This window comes from Syzygium oleosum, unplaced genomic scaffold (assembly GCF_021117445.2).
Source record: "Syzygium oleosum isolate NSW1041296 unplaced genomic scaffold, Sole_v2.1 Sole_v2.43, whole genome shotgun sequence".
NCBI classification, from domain to species: domain Eukaryota; kingdom Viridiplantae; phylum Streptophyta; class Magnoliopsida; order Myrtales; family Myrtaceae; genus Syzygium; species Syzygium oleosum.
The window spans coordinates 2,267,718-2,287,222 of record NW_026607527.1 but is presented as its reverse complement, the minus strand read 5'-3'; the positions used below and the strand labels follow the sequence as shown (position 1 = coordinate 2,287,222).

The following is a 19,505-nucleotide window of genomic DNA, read 5'->3' as shown; positions in this document are numbered from 1 at the left end:
ATCTCACAGTCTGGGCATCCTAACGATATGCATATCTTATCCATTAATGGCATAGTCACACACAACCGCACTTCTAACAAGACAGGTTTTAATCCAGCCAATTCAACAAACCGAGCAGACACAAAGGAGTGCGACGCCCCCGGATCAAACAAAGCATATGCGACATGATTGCACAGAGAAACCGTACTTGTGACCACGCCTGGCACATTCTCTACTTCCCTCCGCGCCATGGCGTACACCCGCCCTTGTGCCGATGGCCTGTTCAAATTAGCCGGCGGTGGATTCCCAGTCTGATTCCCTACTCGGGGTTGTTGTAGTTGCATCGGGGGTCCTGCGAGGCGTTGCTAGGGGCAATTTCTGATCTGATGGTCCATACTCTCGCATTTGAAGCAGGCCCCAAACCTGTTCTGCTGATGGTTAGGCTTTCCGATATTCTTCCTTATCGGTGGGACAAATCGCCGATTTCCCGCCATCGGCTTCTTCCCGAGACGGCGGTTGTCCCTGCTCTGGGCGAACCGCGACCTAGAAGCGGCTGCCTTATCCACTTGATCCCGCTCAATAGCCTGCGCCCGCTCATACATCTCACTGTAGTCCTTGATGTTCAGTGATATCATCTGACTTCGCAGATCCGGTTTCAGCCCATCCTGGAATCTCCTAACCTTATCCTGTGGGTCCTTAACCATCCTGGGTGCGAAGCTTGATAGCCTCACAAATTCTGCCTCGTATTGACCTACCGTCATCGATCCTTGGCGAAGTCTCATGAACTTCGCTAACTTTCTCTCCATGGCACTCTCGGAGAAATACTTTCCGTAGAAATTCTCAGTAAATGCGACCCAAGTCTGGGCGGTACCTTCCGGAAACACTCTATTCTTGGTGGCCTTCCACCAGTCATTTGCGTTCTCCTGCAGCCGATACTCCGCTAAAGTCACCATTTCAGTATCGGTGCACCCCAGCATATCGAAAGCTTTCTCCAAATCCTCCACCCAACGTGGTGCAGCTTCGGGGTCACCTTTCCCGTTGAACTTTGGCGGTTTCAATTTCAAGAACTGCTCTACCAATTTAGACATCGGCCTGATCACATCTGCCGGTCCTGGAACTAGATTCTCCTGATTTTCCTGATTCCCATTATTTCCGTTGTTCCCATTGGCCCCATTGGCAATAGCAACGGTAGCCTCAACAGCAGCGGCAATAATGGCATCTCTTTCTTGGGCTAGCCTACCTCCTAGAATTTCAGCTTCCTCGAGAGCCCTTAAAATCCCATCTACTCTTGGATCCTCGGCAACCCTTACTTGCGGTTCTACACGGTCATGCTCACGACCTCAACCTCAACCTCTACCGCGGCCTCGACCTCTACCTCTTCCTTGGCTACTCATCTTCCCAACTCGCACGCTCACTAACCTGTTATAATTCCCACACAGGAATTAGAGACCTAAACCAAGCTAATCAAGTCTAAGGTCCTAGGCAGGGAACTCAACACAATAGCAGTCAAGCAACTAGCACGCGGCCTTACCCAAACAGCACAACATCTCAACCAAGGAGATTCGCGTACTTACCTCGGGTTTTGTCGCACCTGCACTTTACAGGTCAATTACAACAATCACTCCATCAAACCACAGACAGTCAAGAGGTACACGTATAATACAAGGTCTCCCTACTGGCTACCCAAGGTCATCGCTCCTTATTACTCCAGGCTTCGACCTAATCGGATCGAGCTAACCTTGCTCTGATGCCAAATCAACGGGGAATGTCACGCCCCGAACCCTATGGCGTGCGACAACATAACCGAGGTCGATTCAAGCGTGACGTCTTAGGACGCGTCGCCGAACCAACACCCAACACAGAGAGTAAAGAACACGCGGAAGCAACGTAAACACCCGTACAACACAAACACGAGACCAAGGGTAGAATAATCAACGAGATTACAAATACATACTTGCATTAACAGGACAAACATATACACTATTCATAAATAGCACGAACCTAAAAAAAATCAAAAGCGGGTTAATGGCCACTACTGACAAAAAGGGGTAAATGGCCAGGCGGTCAGGGGTACTAGAACTAGGTGGGGCTCCAGTCAAAAAGGTACTAGCCCAACCTAACTAGGGTTTAATATCTACTCTAGCGCTCCCAGTCTGGGTCAGAACTCGACGAGTCGGAAGAACTCTCGGATGACTCCGGCTCGGACTCCATGGACTCCAACTGGGTATCGATCCCGGATGACTCTTCGTCTGAACCGTCCTCCTCGTGCACTGCCTCCAGCTCGAGGTCTAGCTCCATCAGCTCTGGCTCATCCTCCGAATCCATCGGCTCTGGGTCTGGGTCCCCATCCTCTGGCTCCTCCTCTATCTGCTCTGGTTCGTCCATCTCCCAAACATCCGGCCCGTGCCCTAAGTCAGCACTAGAGCTCTCCTCGGACGCATGGTCAGGGCTCACCAAGTCCCCATTGAGACAGTGAGGGTTAACATCCCCTAACTCGCTAAACGGGACCTCAAAAGATCGAAGGGGCCCGTAAGTCCCTGTAAGGTCCCTGATACACCACCATATGTACATGTGGGCCTGGTCCAGCTGCTTGCCCGCATCGACCCAAACTGTAGTCAAGTATCTAACATAAAAATCCCCGTTTCCTACGGGGTACACCGTCTCCTCCCGGTCTATCCGGTAAGGGATCCCAAAACGAATAGGTACTGCGGACATCTCAAGGCCGGGGGTCTGAAAAATTGGGATTATACAACAGTGAGAATAATCTCAGTGAGTAGGCCCCCTAAACCTAAACTAGGCTAACATGCACCTCCTGACGAGCACCAAACAACACACAATCTAGAATATAAACGACTTAGGCCCTCAGGCTCCAAATCCAATACTTACTTGGCCCTGCAGGTTAGGCACTTTATAATTCACAACAATAACACAGAACCCATTCGCGGCACATACATAACATCACTCGGTCACAACGCATGTTATGCATATGCTCACACTCATGCTCATGCCACATCCATGCACTTTCGCACACTTGCACTCTTGCACACTTGCAATTTACCAATTCTCCTCCGACCCGCGTAAAACGCATCAGGTCCGACCCGCGTAAAAAGCATCAGGTCGATCACTTCGAGATCGATCTCTGGCACGCGTAAAACGCATCAGGCTCATGACACAAAACTCGCGTAAAACGCATCAGGTTAGTCATCTTCCGGTAGTCCAGGCATCGTCCCGCGTAACACGCCTCAGGACGGGTTCAATACCCCACGTAAAACGCATCAGGGCTTTATGTGATCACACGTACACATACACCAGTTATTATCTGAATCCCGCGTAAAACGCATCAGGGCATTTTAGGTGATCACATGCTCATGTCATTCGTGCACACTCGCATATGCACATGTTATGCCAATGCTCGAGATGCACACTCATAGCCACAATATCACACTCGGCATTCGTAAATTTCATACTGAGCACTCAACATGATTTGGCTACATACTCAATTCGCATCTCAATATGCCCAATGAACCAACCAATCCAAATCAGTCACAACATATAGCTTAGCACCCAAATTCACGAAATTAAACACCAAAACTACACATGCCGATAGCCTACCAAGCATCTCATAAATTGGCCACGCCAAGCACATCACAGAGCATTACACAGTCACACTCAAGCCATGATTAATTTAGCATCCTCACGGGCCAATCTCCGTTCCCTAAGCAATTCACCCTAAAACCTCGTTTAACCAATTATGGCCGGAATCAACCCGATACCAAATCAGCCATGAACAGTCCACCCTAGGCCATTAAATCACTTCCAAATCATCACATTAGGCTCTCCAACTTCACCACGAAAACAGCCACTACTCGACCTACAAATTACACTTGCCAAATTCACATTTTTGCCCGAATCAAGGCGCCTATGCTCAGCCACCACACAGCACACTATAGGCCATTAAACCTCAATTAAATTATCACACTAAGCCACTAAATTAACCACAAAGTCAGCCCCTAACATGCTCCACAAGTTAACCCCTAAATTACCCTAATTAATCCCTAAAACTCATCTAGAAATGTACATTAGCCTAACTAGGGTTTAGGGCTGTGCTCATCAAGGTTCCTAAGCTCCTAATGAAGGCTGGACAGGTGGCAAGGGCGGTTGAGCAGTGGCGGGGCAAGCGGCGGTGACGGGTGGCCTTCAAGGCGGCGCGAGCGACGGCGGCTTGCGGACGGCGGCGGTCCTAAGCGGGAGTTGATCACATGGCTGGGAAAGGGAGAGAGAGAGAATGGGACGGCTGGATGGTGGTGGTGAGGCGAGGCGAGCGGCGGACGGTGGCGGCACCGGCGCGCGGCGGTGGCGGCTCTCCGGCGGGTGGCGCACGGCCGAGAGAGGGAGAGAGAGAGAGCTCACAGGATGGAGAGGGAGGGTTAGAAAGAGAGAGCTAGTCGGGTGAGTGGTGGTGATGAGGCGAGGAGGGGTGCGGACGGCGAGCGGCGGCGGCCCGTAGTGGGGCTCGGACGGACGGCGGCGGTTCTCGGCCGAGCAAGGAGGAGAAGGAGAGACGCGTGGGAGGAGGGGGCTGCCGGCTTGGGGGAGAAGAAAAATGAGGGAGAGAGAGAGAGAGACTAGAGTGTATATGGTTTGGGCTTAGTGGGGTTGGTGAACCACCTTGCAATATTGACCATCCTGCCTTCACTCTAAAGGTAGAGAATAAATCTAGAACAAAAATCTAGGGGCACTATGGTCCTCAATTCCAGCATTATCGGGCTGAAACAAACTAATATAAAACCCTAAAATAATCTCCAAATAATCCCAAAATTCGGAATCCAAGCTTAGGGGCATAGGGGCAAAACGGTAATTTTTCGGTGCCGGGTCAAATTTTCAATTTTCGGCCCTACTGATCCCAAATATGATTGGCCACACTTATACGACATTGTCCTTGCAAAAATAGTCGCGTACGTCCACGAAATCCGACACCGAAGTCCGGACTCAATTTCATGATCGATTTCGCTCAATTTGCAATTTTAGCGTCTCTCACTAACGGGCGGCTGTTTAGGGGTTACGCGTATCGACCTAGGGTTACTCGAGTTATGACGATGTCGATTTTCCAGAGAACACGAGGATTTATCGCTAGTCCCAGGGGTCGCGGTCGTCCGGAATAAGTTCGGGATCGTTCATCGCGCGTACTCTCGGTCGTGCGGAATCACCCGCTATCCGGTCGTACGTCGTCAGTCGAACCAAATCCGTCACTCTCCTTGGACCGGCCCACATCGGCACAAAATATTCTCTCGTCGTATCTCGAAATCGGATTCAATTCACGGTCGAGTTCTCGGGTCTACGTATCGTTTTCCTAGTTAGCCATTCCTGTTGGTCAGTATCCCGTGAATGATCAGTTCCGGACAAGACTTGCTAAAACGAAATGAGAAATACATCAATTTCATTGATTACGAAAGTGGGTCGAATTCAGGACGTTACAAGGTTCCTACGTAAACAAATGCATTGCTTTAATTAATTCTTTATAAGATATATTAATAGAAGTGGGTACCATATATACAAAACTAGGTTTTTATCATGAATGAGGCCTATTGTATAAAATCCAAAATATTTGAAATTTAATTTTCAACAAATATCGAAATTAAACTATCATCAAAAAAATTATTATGTTACTAATACATAAGTAATATTAATTACTATTTCTTACCTTTTTTCTTTTCTTTTCTTTGGAAATTCTGATACAATTAGAATTAACAAAAAATTTGTATTTGCCAATGGTTTGATTGGATTTTCTTATAATGCTATTACAATGGTCATAATTTTCATGTCACTGACTAATTATTCCACCTAATCAGCCTCACTTTTCAGTTTTGTCAATGTAGTCCTAAATTTTTTAGCGATATTTCAATCTAGTCTTTCTTGCCAATTGCCACAAAAAAATCGTAACATGGCATTTAGTTATTGCCGGCAGTCCTAAGTGGCATGTTTTTTTTTGTCGGGCAATCCTTCACGATGTCTCCTGTCATGTTGATGTTGGCAATTTGTTGATTTAACATGTCGCAAGTTGCAAAGGTAATTAGTAGGAAAGAATGCATTTAAATATGGTGCAAATGTGTAGGATTATATTGACAAAATTTAGAACTTAAAACTGAATTAACATTCGTACAATAAATTTAAGACTAAATTGATAATTTTCTCAAATATTTAAATAATCACTCTATCAATGGAAAGATGTATAGGCATTTCTGGGATAAGAACACTAGAAGTATCATAACTTTTGTATAGTGCTCACTTGAGTGCCACAAATTTGAAAAATCGATCACTTAAGTATTATTGGCGATTTACCTTGCTAGAAAATCTGATGTGGCATCACCGGTGCTAATGTAGACAATTAAAAAAAATTCAAACATAAAAACCGCAGTGGAATGTGAAATTAACAAAAAAATCCATGTAGGTTGATTTGTCGGAAATGGCATTTAAATGATCGATTTTTCTCCAATGTGGCACTTAAGTGAGTGAAAAAAAAAGGGCAAAAGTACACCACAAGTGCCATAACTTATGTACGGCGATCACTTTGCTGCCATAACTTTTTTTCGGATCACTTTGGTGTCAAGTCGGAGGAAAAGAGATCACTTTAGTGCCAATTTGGCCGGAAATCCGACGTGGCATTTTTTATTAATTTTTTAATCCAACGTGGCTCACCGGAGGCTGAGTCAACGTGTACAGTTCGCATTTTTTATTTTAAATAATTTTTTTCAGCTTGTACAGTCAGCATTTTTTATTTTAAATATTTTTTTCCTTTTTTTTCTTCTTTCCTTTTTCTTTTCTTTTCTTTTTTTTCTTTTCTCCCCTCGCCAGCTGGTTGCCGGTGGCCGGCCGGCCATCGGTGAAGCCCGGGAAGGGCTGGGTGAGGGCGGCCTTGCCCATGGCCGACGAGGGGCGGCCGACCCTCGCCGGCGACAGGCGAGGCCGGCCCTCGCCGACCCGAGCACGAGGCCGCCCTCGCCCGCCCGGTGCAAGGGCCGCCTCGCCCGACGCCGGCGAGGGCGACCCTCCCGGCATCGAGCGAGGAAGCCCTCGCTCGGGCGGGCGAGGGTCACCCACGCTCGACTCAAGCGAGGGCGACCCTCGCCCGCCCGGCGAGGCGAACCTCGCCGGCGTCGGGCGAGGGAAGCCCTCGCCCGGGCGGGCGAGGGTCGCCTCACCTGAGTCGGGCGTGGGCGACCTCGCCGGCGTCGGGCGAGGGAAGCCCTCGCCTAGGCGGGCGAGGGTCGCCTCACCGTTGTCGGGCGAGGGCATCCCTCGCCTGGGCCGGCGAGGGCCGGCCTCGCCTGTCGCCGGCGAGGGTGGACCGCCCCTCGTCGGCCATGGGCAAGGCCGCCCTCGCCCAGCCCTTCTCGGGCTTCGCCGGTGGTCGGCCAACGAGGGGAGAAAATAAAAAAAAGAAAAGAAAAGAAAAAGGAAAGAACAAAAAAAAGGAAAAAAAATATTTAAAATTAAAAATGCTGACTGTACACGCCGAAAAAAATTATTTAAAATAAAAAATGCTGACTGTACACGCTGACTCAGCCTCCGGCGAGCAACGTCAGCGTAAAAAATTAATTAAAAATGCCACGTCGGATTTCCGGCCAAATTGGCACTAAAGTAATCTCTTTTCCTCCGACTTGGCACCAAAGTGATCCGAAAAAAGTTATGGCACAAAAGTGATCGCCGTACACAAGTTATGGCACTTGTGGTGTACTTTTACCAAAAAAAAAGTTATGTCACTCAAGTGAGTACCATACGAAAGTTATATCAATCATGATGTTCTTATTCCGTGATAGGTGCAGTGGAGTTAGTTTTGTAACGAAGTTTTGCCACATATCAACCATCCAAAAGTGCATGTTTAACTAATTTTTACATCGGTAGTTAATAAAAATTCTTTAGGAAATTATTCAAATTCAAACAAAATTAGAGAAAATAGCCCAAAAAGTCATAAACCTATTACACTTTTGCCAATTCAGTCTCAAACCTTTCAAATTTATCAATTGAGTCCAAAAACTTTTCACATTTTACCAATCGAATCCATCCGGCCAATCCTGGCTGAAATTCGCTGATGTAGAAGCCGACTGTGCTATATAGGCACCGCTAATGTAGATAATTTTTAATAATTTTTAAAATTTTGTATTTTTTTCTTTTTTTTTTTCCTATTTTCTTTCCCTTTCTTTTTTCAACTGTGGCCAATGAGAGTCACAGTGCATTACCCACAAGCTGTTGGCTAGATGAGCAATGGCAAGGGAGTTTTCTCATCTCCTTGTGATCTTGTATTCAAGACTTGTTAGTAGCAATCTAGAAATAAGATCCTCAATACACCATGTTAGTATGGGGAAGCACGCTCTTGAAAATAACCGGAGACGAGGACCACTAGCGATATGCGAAAATTGGCCAGAACACAACCTAACCGCTAAAGAAATTCTATAGTTCCCAAAACTTATTCTAGAAATTTTGCACGCAATTGCACTCGCCTTGTCATCTTCACCCAACTTTCATATGCACCCGAACTACCCATCAGCCCTTGTCCCTAATTTTTCTATTTTTGTCAAAGAACAAAAAGGAAACAGAAGGGTCGCGTAGTTGCATATTTTTAATAAACTAAAAATTTACTGTAGAATAAAATCCAGTTAACTATACTCACCGTGTCATTTAGGTGTAACAAGTAAACTTGGACGTGACATACCATAATGGGACTTCATGTGTAATTTTATTGTCGTAGATTATTTTTTTTTCAAATATCGTAGATAATTTTATATATGCAGAGATTACTCTAATTTACTTTAGCTAGACACATGTAATTAGCGTGGTTATTTTCAGAATTGTTCTGTCAAGTTAAGTCTTGTAATTGTATCAGAAATTACTAAAACCTACACTTTGCATTTGAGGACCGAATCCCAAAGAAAAAAAAGGGAAAATTCCAAATAAGAGCCTGAAGTGCCCTCATTTTCTCAAATAAGAGCCTAAAGTGGACTTTGTGTCAAATAAGGCCTGATGTGCCCTTATCAACTCAAATAAGGGTCTGAAGTGAATTTTGTTTCAAATAAAGGCCTCAAGTGGTTATATCTGTTTCAAAAAAAGGGTCTAGCTGTAGAAAAGTGAGGAAAGAATGAAGAATTCTCTCATTGATCCATATATTCTTGCTTTTCAAGGTTACAATATAACATGTATATATATACAGAGGAGGACAACCCTAATTGTCCTACAAGTCAGGAGATAAGAATAGGAAGAAATCAAATAAGGAAAACTTCTCCTATTAGGACGCTAATTGACAGCTCATCAATACTCCCCCTCAAGCTGGTGAGAAGATATCTTTGATACCCAGCTTGACAAGAGCGCTGTGAAATGCTCGGCTTGACACGGCTTTAGTAAGCACATCTGCCAATTGATCTTTAGACTTGACGAAAGGAAACTCTACCACCTTAGCATCCAAGTTTTGTTTGATGAAATGTCTATCCACATCAACATGCTTAGTTCGGTCATGTTGAACTGGATTGTGGGAAATTTCAATTGCCGCCTTGTTATCACAGAACAATCGCATCTCAGACTCTGGTGGAAAACCAAGCTCTATCAGCAACTTCTTGAGCCACATTAACTCACACAGCCCCTTAGCTACTCCTCGGAACTCAGCTTCGGCACTGGACAGGGCTACAACCTTCTGTTTTTTGCTTCTCCATGTCACCAAGTTACCTCCCACAAATGAAAAGTAGCCCGAAGTAGATCTCCTGTCTGAAACGTTGCCTGCCCAATCTGCATCCTTGTAAGCCTTTATTTCCAAATGTCAATTTCTCCCAAAGAACAACCCTTTGCCCGGAGCTAACTTCAAGTAGCGTAAAATTCGAACCACAGCGTTCATATGTTCTTCGCTCGGAGCATGCATAAATTGACTCACAACTCCTATAGCATATGCAATATCTGGACGGGTGTGCGACAAATAAATTAATCTCCCTACTAACCTCTGGTATTGATCTTTATTAGTAGGTACCTAATCAGGAACTTCTCCAAGTCTGTGATTTTGGACAATAAGTGTGTCTGCAAGCTTACAATCCAACATTCCAACCTCAGCCAATAAATCTAACACATATTTTCGTTGAGACAAGAAAATACCTTTCTTTGACCGGACTACCTCGATCCCCAAAAAATATTTCAGACCTCCCAAGTTTTTCATCTCAAACTCCTTCGCAAGTCTTCTCTGAAGTTCAGCAATTTCTTCAACATCATCTCCAATGATGATCATATCATCCACATATATGATTAGTGCAGTTACTTTTCCCTGTCTCCGTTTTAGGAATAGTGTATGGTCAGAATTACTTTGAATATATCCATACCTCTTCATTGCTGAGCTAAAGCAACCAAACCATGCCCTGGGTGACTGTTTTAGTCCATACAGGGAGCGCTCAAGCTTGCAAACCACATTAGGCTGATCGACGCATGCATAACCCGGTGGAATCTCCATGTAAATCTCTTCCTCTAAGTCCCCATGAAGAAATGCATTTTTCACATCAAATTGATGCAAAGGCCAATCTCTGTTTGCTGCAACTGACATCAAAACCCGAATAGTATTCAACTTAGCAACCGGGGAAAAGGTTTCTTGGTAGTCCACACCGTAGGTTTGGGTATACCCCTTCGCTACTAGCCGAGCCTTGCATCTCTCAATCGAACCATCTGCCTTGTATTTGACGGTGAAGACCCACTTACACCCTACTGCTCTCTTTCCTGTTGGTAACTCTACTAGTCTCCAAGTCTCATTCTTCTGCAACGCTTCCATCTCTTCTTTCATCGCCTGTACCCACTTAGGATCATTCAATGCTTCTTGTACTCCACCAGGAATTTTAACTCCGGAGACGTTAGACACAAACGCCTTCACGGGTGCTGACAATCTCTCCGTCGATACATAGTTCGTGATTGTGTACTTCGATTTTCTTTCCTCAACATCAGGTGAGTACCTATTAGGTGCCTTGCCTCGATTGTGTCTGTAGGGCAATTTATAACCAACATCCGTATTAGTATCATTAGAAGAATCATGTATAGTTAGAGATCTTACCTCAGGAGTATCCTCAGAAGAGTGGTCGGGTACTTGAGAGAGAATAGAGGTTTGTACTTGTGACTCTTGGAGTGAAGCATCCTGCTAATCTTCTGTACTAATGAGTTGTGGCCTAGGGTCCTGTTCACCACCCTGACCCATATCCTGAGTTACTGCCGTAAGCTGGCCTACTGCCTGTCCTCCCAATTCGCCATTTTCTGATATTAAGTCCGCCCCAATTGCTGCCATCAAACCAACATCCCACCAATTTTTCCTTTCATCCCGTTTCTCCCCCTGAAAGGTAGAATTGGTGCCAGGGAAGAAGAGTTCTGTCTCAATAAACGTCACATCCATGGTAACAAATGTTTTCTTCGTGCTAGGATTGTAGCAGCGGTAACCTTTTTGGTGAGTGCCGTAGCCCAAGAAAACACATTTAATAGCACACGGATCGAGCTTTGTACGGTGATGCTTATGAATGTGGACATAAGCCACACACCCGAACACCTTCGGAGGCAAAGTCAAGATCGACGGAAGAGGTACATGTTTTGAAAGCTCCTGGAGTGGAGTCTGGAATGCCAAAACTCAAGAAGGCATTCTGTTCATGAGATACACGGCCGTAACAACGGCTGCATCCCAAAAACGACGAGGAACCTGCCCACCCTCTAATAAGGTTCACGCCGTCTCAAGGATATGACGGTTTTTTCGCTCGGCCACACCATTTTGCTGTGGTATGTTAGTACATGAGGTCTCATGAATGAAGCCATGCTCCTGGAAATAACTTGATAGCTGCTGGTTGATATATTCACCACCATTGTCACTTCGGAGAATGCAAAGTTGAGCTCCGAATTGAGTGGCTATCATGCAATGAAACATATGAAGACAGAGCTGACCTCATCCTTGTGTTTCAATAAATATAACCAGGTCATTCTGGTACAGTCATCCACAAACGTGACAAACCAACGAACCCCAGACATAGTAGAAATCGGCGAAGCACCCCACACATCAGAATGGATTAATGAAAACGGTATCATGCTTTTATTGAAACTCGACGGAAAGGAAGCTCGATGGCTTTTTGCCAAATACATGTCTCACATTTAAATGCAGAAGCTGAAGAATTACTTAATAAGTTTGGGAATAAGAATTTTAAATAACTAAATGAAGGGTGGCCAAGTCGACGATGCCATAACCAAATGTCTTGCACTTTATCAGTGGAAGAACCACGGGTGTGGTAAACTCTGCTCGTATTGAAGTCCTCCACAAAGTACAACCCCTCTCTCTTCGTACCACGTCTAATAATCTCCTTCGTGAGGATATCCTGAAATAGACAAAAAGAAGGATACATGAGTACGCTGCAATTCAGTTCATCAGTGATTTGTCCAACAGACAGTAACCGATTAGATAAAGATGGAACTAGTAGAGTATTTGTCAATGACAGAGACTGAGAAAGATTAACACTGCCAGCTCCTGTAACACGAAAGCAACCGCCGTTAGCATTAAAAATATGCTGTCGCCTTGGAGTGGTACGGTGAAGGAGGTCCTCAGCATTGGGTGTCATATGATCCGTGGCACCCAAATCTATAATCCATCCATCACAGCCGTTACTTGTAGAAGCACTGACAAGCATAAACCCATCGTTACCTTCAAAGGCTGCAGTCGGGGTAGAGGTAGTGTCTACCGTCAGTACTAAAGATAAGGCCGAGGCAACTGAGGCCCTATCCAAGTCACCAGTAGCCAAGGACGCCTGTCCCTTCCCTACCGCAGTATCTCCTTTCTTCTTAGCCTGTAATGCCCTCCACCAATCAGGATAGCCATGCAACTTAAAATAGGTTTCCTTTGTGTGCTTAGAATTCCTACCGTGGCTAGAGCCCCCTACGTTCTGCGGAGATGATCTAGCCCTCAAACCATCACCGGAGCGTCCTCCCCCAGAACCGCCAGGCACCATCTGCAAGGTAGTGTGTACGGTGCTCCTCTCAGGAATTTTCTGGCCAAGTTTTCCTCCACGTGACACCATAGCAGCAGCGGATGTAGTGTCTGGACGTGTGAGCATAACATTTTGACGCATATCCTCACGTCGAACTCGTGCATAGGCTTGCTCTACGGTAAGAAAAGGTTGCATTTGCAGCACATCAGCCCTGACATTGTCAAGGCGATCATCGAGGCCATCCAAAAATAAGTAGACACGATCTTCTTGTACTAAGGCATTATAGCACTCAATATCGCTAGGGCATGTCATGGGGTTCGGACGGCGAAAGTCAACCTCCCGCCAAAGACCTTGAAGAGTATTGTAATATTTCTCAATGGGTCCACCTACCTGCTTCAATCGACTCAGGCGTTGCTTCAGATCATATACCTGGGAAACATCGGAGCCGTCAAAGAATGTTGTAGCTACGGCCTCCCAAACCGCCTTAGCGGTGGGGTACCGAATAAAATTGCCAATCAATTCAGGGACCATGGAATTGATAAGCCAGCCTTTAACTATAGAGTCGTCAATTTTCCACTTCCGAAAAATAGGATCGATTGGAAGTGGTGGGGAAAGATCTCCATTAATATGCCCCAATTTGTCTTTTCCGGAGATGTACATCTCGACAACTTGGGTCCAAAGGCCATAATTGTGGCCATCTAACTTCACGGCAATGGATGGTGCAGGAGCCTCAACGTGGGATGGTGAGACCTGATGAGTGGTCAAAATTTGGGTCAACTTCGATGTTAAATTCTCAAGGAGGGCATCAGTGGTGGGAGCCCCTCCTAGAGCTTGGAAAGGAACACTGCCACCCGAAGGGTGCGCAACAACTCCTGCTGAAGCTGGAGGGGCCACATCGGATGGGATCTTGTCATCGGCCATGTCTCGAGAAGAGAAGAAAAGGTACGGTAACCAATCGTGGTCGCGGCGATTTCTGGTTTAGAAGGTCGGAGCGGCGAAGAGATCGCGGTGAGAGAGGGTCGGCGCGATGACAAGCAAAGTCGCGGCGGGTCGTAGTACCTCCGCTGTGGTCGGTGGCGAGTCAAGCGATCGACACAGCAGGTGGCCGCGCTGGATTGTGAAGTAGAAGAGAAGACCAAACCCTAGTTTCTAGGTTTGGTTCAATTGGTCGGGTCAACAGGTTCCTAATCGAACCCGCTCTAATACCATGTAGAAAAGTGAGGAAAGAATGAAGAATTCTCTCATTGATTTGTATATTCTTGCTTTTCAAGGTTACAATATAACATGTATATATATACAGAGAAGGACAACCCTAATTGTCCTACAAGTCAGGAGATAAGAATAGGAAGAAACCAAATAAGGAAAACTTCTCCTATTAGGACGCTAATTGACAGCTCATCAACATTAGCTTATTGGATGATCGGGGTATTTTTGTCTCTTTACTTTTTTTTGAATTTTTTTACTTCTTTGAATTTTTTTCCTTTCTTTTCTTTTTTTTTTCCTTTTGCTTTTTCTTTCTTTTCTAGTTTTCTTTTTGTTCTTCGCTGGTGGCCGGCGGCCAGCCAGCCACCGGCGAAGCCCGGGAAGGGCTGGGCGACCCTTACCCAGCCCAATCTAGCGAGGGACGGCCTCACCTGCGCGAGGCAACCCTTGCCCTAGGGGAGGCTGCCCTTGTCGGCCATGGGCAAGGCAGGCCCTCGCCAAATCTAGGCGAGGGTCACCTCGCTGGCCATGGATGAGGTTGGCCCTCGCTAGATCCTAGTGAGGGTCGCCTCGCCAGCAATGGGTGAGGGACGGCCTCACCGGCCTTGGGCGAGGCCTGTGACATCCCGAATTTCGGCCCATTTTTGGGATTTATAAAACGTGTAATTCGTCAGTGCACTTATAATAGAATCTCGCCCGGGAACTGATCACTCTCGGGTTCTTGTTTTTAAAATAGAGATTTTTGCTAGAATTGCACTCAATCGAATTTGGCCGTTATTTAGACCCCAAACTTGGCAGTCGATTTTCGGGAGTTTCGGGACGAAATAAATTGGACGGTGTCAATATTATTGTGGCCAGCGTCGAGATTATCAGGAATAGTGAGAAAGTGAAATTTTGGACTGGGTGCAGATTTGGACTAGTAAACCTCCCTCGTTATAGTTTGATTTAATTAATTTGGCCTTTATCCCTTATTATATTCGAGGGTTATTTTGGACCGGTAGATCATTTTCGATTTTGAATTTGGGCCATCGGATCGCAATTAATATTTGAATGAAGTTTATTTTCTTTTATCTCTCTCTCTCCTCTGCGCGCCCCACTTCCGCGCATGTTTCCCCCCTGCTTGCGTCCCATCTGCCCATACCCATGCAGACCAACCTCCTGACATTCTCTCTCCTCCTTTCTCTTTTTCTTTTCTTCCTTCTCTTCTCTTTCTTCTTCTCTTCCTTCTCCTTCGCCGCGTCTGGTTCTGCTTCGCCTCCGCTTCTGCTCGCCCAGCCAACGCCGCCCGAGCCCGCCTGACCGCCGAGCGCCGCAGCCGTCGCCAGCAAGCTTGGACGCCGTCGCGCCGACCACTAGCCGCCGCCTCGGCTGTCCTCTTCTCCTTCCTTGCTGTTGTTGCCCGTGCGTCTTCTGCTCTTGGCTTCTGCTTCGGTTCTGCTCGCCGGCCACCAGCACCGCCGTGCTTTGCCACCGCCGTCCTCCTCGCGCCGTCGTCGCGCCGCCGCGCCGCGCGGCAGCTCCGCCGACACTGCCTTCCTCCCTTCCCGAGCGCCCGAGCTCGGCTCGTCGCCGCTCGCCGCCGCATCCGGTGAGTCTCGACCGCCATCCAGCCAGCTCCCCAGCACTGCCCCGACACCTGGACGTCGCCGCCGTTGTTGTTGCTGCTCCGGCGAGACCCCCGGTTCCCCCTTTCCCCTATTTTTCTCTCCCCCGAAGCCTTTCCCTGTTCTGGACTTCTTCCCGCCGCTGCTGCCCGTCGCGCCCGGCCGCCGCTATTCGCCGGTGCCGTCGCCGTGGGCCGCCATCCCTCTCACCCCAGCCGGCAACCCCCCTCCTCTCCTATCCGCCCCGTGAGCCTCCTCCCCCTCTCTCCCTCTCTGTTTTGGCCGTGAGAGGCCTTCCGCTGGAGGAGCTCCACCGTCGCCGTTACTGTTCCGGCACGGACCTGCCGCCTCGCCCAGTTGTCCAGCCGCCCCATTTCTTCCCCTCTCTCTGGCCGTGTCCCTTCCCCCTCCCTAAGCCGCGGAATCGTCTAGTCCGTCGCTGCGCGTTCGCCGGAGTTGCGGCTGAGCCGAGGCTGCTGCCGTTGCTGTTCCGGTCCCCCTCGCCACCCTTGCGCGGCTTGTTCTCACTTAGGCCCGAGGTAAGCGACTCCCTAAACTCCGTCTAGGACTTTGGGTATTATTTGACTCGTTTAGGGGTTTATTAATGCGGATTAAGGACTAATTTGGTGGCTGATCATATGGGCTGTTCATGGCTGGATTAGTTGGTGATTTATGATGGTTTAGAGGCTTGTTTAGTGGCTGTTATTGGCTGAGTCAATTGCTGGTTCGGCGGGATGATGTTGGTGAATCTATTGAGCGGAATGTGGGTTAAAATGTGTGGGAAATGGCGAGCGTTGTGACGGTCGAATGTTGCTTGATTAGAAGGTTGATTTAGTGCCCAATGTGTGTGTGACAATGGCTGATTTATGGGCGTATTGTGGCTGGTTTTAGGACTGAGTTAGGGTTTGTCATGAGCCGTGATAATGGCTAGTCCGATGGATTGTTAATAAACAAGCTTTGGAGTGGAATTGTAGGATATATTGTGTCGGTGTAGCGTGCTAAGTGTGGCTAATGATTGCTTGATTTATGGATTGATTCCATGTTTGAAATTGGGTGCTCAAGTGATGTTTTGATGACAAAGTAGTTGCCATCCTTCGGATGACCGCTTGTTGGTGCGCAAGCGTGAATTTAATTGGTGGGATCGTGGCTATTTTTAATGTGCTAGTATGGTGAATTGCATTGTGGTTGTCTGGACACACTTGGGTGATATTTGAACGTGTGAATGCCATGAAATTGATTGAATTATGTGGCGTGTATGCTTGACAAGCCCGGATCGATCGGAGGGCTGCCAACCTGAGGGGTGTTGACCCGGGTTGTGAGAAAGGACCTGTGGGGTGTTGACCCGGGTCGTGTGAAAGTTTGTTTTTGAAAGGTCCTGTGGGGTGTTGACCCGGGACAGAGCCCGGATTGATCGGAGGGCTGACCTGTGGGGTGTTGACCCGGGTCGTGTGAAAGTTTGTTTTTGAAAGGTCCTGTGGGGTGTTGACCCGGGACAGAGCCCGGATTGATCGGAGGGCTGACCTGTGGGGTGTTGACCCGGGTCGTGTGAAAGTTTGTTTTTGCGCACGACAGGCAACGCAAGTAAAGAAGAAAGGCAGACAGCCAACGCAACAAAGATTTTACACTCAGTGAAGTGGGAGCGCATTATTTTGGATGAGGTGAGTGAATGGGAGTATCTTGCGGTGATATGAGTGCTAACATAGTTCAATGCTTTGTAACCGATATAAAGATTTCGATATGTCCATGCTGGCAACACGTGATTCGTTATTTTGTTTGGCTGGGTGAAGCCACGCATGAATGCGTTAATTTGCTCTTGGCAAGACAAATTTCTGTAAGATTAGGCCTTTCAATTGAAGGTTTGATTACTTTTAGGGAACCGTATATGCATGTTCTTTTCCACAATTTATAAAAAAAACTTCTATCCGGGATCTCTTAGTATGATTTGCTTCGTGATCTTTGAACATTCATCTGCATGTACATTTCCCACTTATGCCTATGCAATTTTATTCAATGTAGGCTCACTTTGTCAAAGATAGGCGATGTAATACTGTAAAAGCAGTTCTCGGACTGGAGTCTTCATACAGATGGGCTTTAAGTGGAACACCTCTTCAAAATCGTGTTGGGGAGCTCTACTCTCTTGTAAGTTTCTATTTTATACAAGTGGTTAATTGTTATTCACCTTCTTTAGTCAATCACATTGTCCTGCAATAAACTTTTCGGGTCCGTTTTCTTCGAATTGTTGTCTGGGTTGACTTCACTTTCATTATCTTAGTTAATGCAATCTCACTCTTTGTTTTCTGCATTAACTTTATCGATTGGTCTTAGAGCTTCACCTGCTGATTGCATGCACTGAGTTCAGTGAATGTATTTTTCCTTTGTTACCTATTTTGTAAGTCTGTTGTTCATTTGCAGTTCCTCAAAACAATGTCCTGAATGCTCTCACAGTTCTGTACGGCACTTTTGTTGGTGGAATCGAGTGAGTTGCATTTTCATTGGTCCTTTGGCCTCTCTCTCTTTTTTTTTTGGGCAAATCATATGGAATGTTTTCATTTGAACTCTGATATGGAGTATATATTCTATCTAGTATATAGCGAATCCTATACAAGCACATGGAAATGCCATTGGCAGAAGGCGAGCAATGATATTACTAAAACAGTATTTTGAAAAACATTTTGCTGAGACGCACAAAAAAGGGAAGAGCTGCTGATCTTGCACTTCCACCTAGAATTGTGAGTTCTCTTGCATATGTGTACAATTGCAATTCGGCATGTCGAAGATTTTTAACTTAAATCCACCGCTTCCTGCCCTCTTCACTTTCCCTGCAGCTTACTTTGAGGCGGGATACACTGGACATTAGAGAAGAGGATTATTACACATCATTGTACAATGAGGTCCAATCTAACCTTGTGCGGTGTGCATATTGATTGGTAGGTCCGTTAATCTAGGCTTCTTAATTTGCTCTTTCAGAGGATCAATTAGACTGAAAATGTGTCACCAGAAATTTCTAGCAATTGCTTTCATAGCCTAAAGATATATAAATGTTCTAAGTGCAATCCTTTTAATTTTGGACGCGAAATTTTGGCAATTGTAGGTATTTCACTTTCTTCTCTGGGCTTGTGGGACTTTGAGTATCGCATTGTATGTCAACAAGTGAATGTCACTTCTTTGGAGGAGGTGATGAAGCACTTCATGCAAACCTTATAGGAGAAAGCAGAGTGGGCGCAAGATTGGAAGTATCTTTTCATACATATCGGGGATAAGCTTTGCTTCAGCATCTTCAGTGCCAGAAGTGCAGTTGGCCCAATATGTTCCTGCCCTGGAAAGAATTGCCACCCTGAGGTTGCTTAAGCAAGTGCTTTAAAGTGCTCAAGATTATTTATTCTCTTATTATGTGTACTATAAATAAAAATATATGTCATTCTTGTGGACAATGCAGATGAATGTATTTCATTTTCATATTATTATAATATTTTGATGTTATTAAGTGCTTAATCAATGATAAATATAAATTGTAGGAATTAATTTTGCTGTTAATTAGATTTAAAATCGAAGTCGTCCCTAAACAATATTCGTCGCTAAAGAATTAATAAAAATTCGTCGCTAAATAATTAATAAAAATTCGTTGCTATTATTGACAAAAAAAAAATTGGCAAATTAGCGATGAATTTTGTCATGAATAATTAGCGACGAATTTTGCGACGAATTTTGTGACGAATAATTTGTGACGAATTTTGCAACGAATAATTTGCCA

The 19,505-nt window shown here is 46.0% G+C and overlaps 1 protein-coding gene and 1 long non-coding RNA gene across 6 annotated transcripts; one reads left to right on the top strand and one right to left on the bottom strand.

Annotated features, from left to right (window-relative positions):
• Positions 1–344: 344 nt before the first annotated feature.
• Positions 345–1,373, bottom strand: LOC115664770 (uncharacterized). The gene is made up of 2 exons (XM_030586655.1): positions 1,355–1,373; positions 345–1,297 (listed from the first exon to the last, which is right to left on the bottom strand). The coding sequence occupies exons 1-2, from the start codon at positions 1,371–1,373 to the stop codon at positions 345–347; spliced, it is 972 nt and encodes a 323-aa protein (XP_030442515.1).
• Positions 1,374–17,371: 15,998 nt separating this feature from the next.
• LOC115666153 (uncharacterized) lies at positions 17,372–19,229 on the top strand. 5 transcript variants are annotated; one of them, XR_008815216.1, is made up of 6 exons: positions 17,372–17,412; positions 17,771–17,893; positions 18,167–18,230; positions 18,346–18,483; positions 18,580–18,681; positions 18,846–19,226. It is a non-coding gene; the product is annotated as an uncharacterized LOC115666153 (long non-coding RNA). The 5 variants fall into 5 exon arrangements; XR_004003854.2 differs by having other exon boundaries at positions 18,339–18,483; positions 18,846–19,225; XR_008815214.1 differs by having other exon boundaries at positions 18,167–18,483; positions 18,846–19,229.
• Positions 19,230–19,505: the final 276 nt, after the last annotated feature.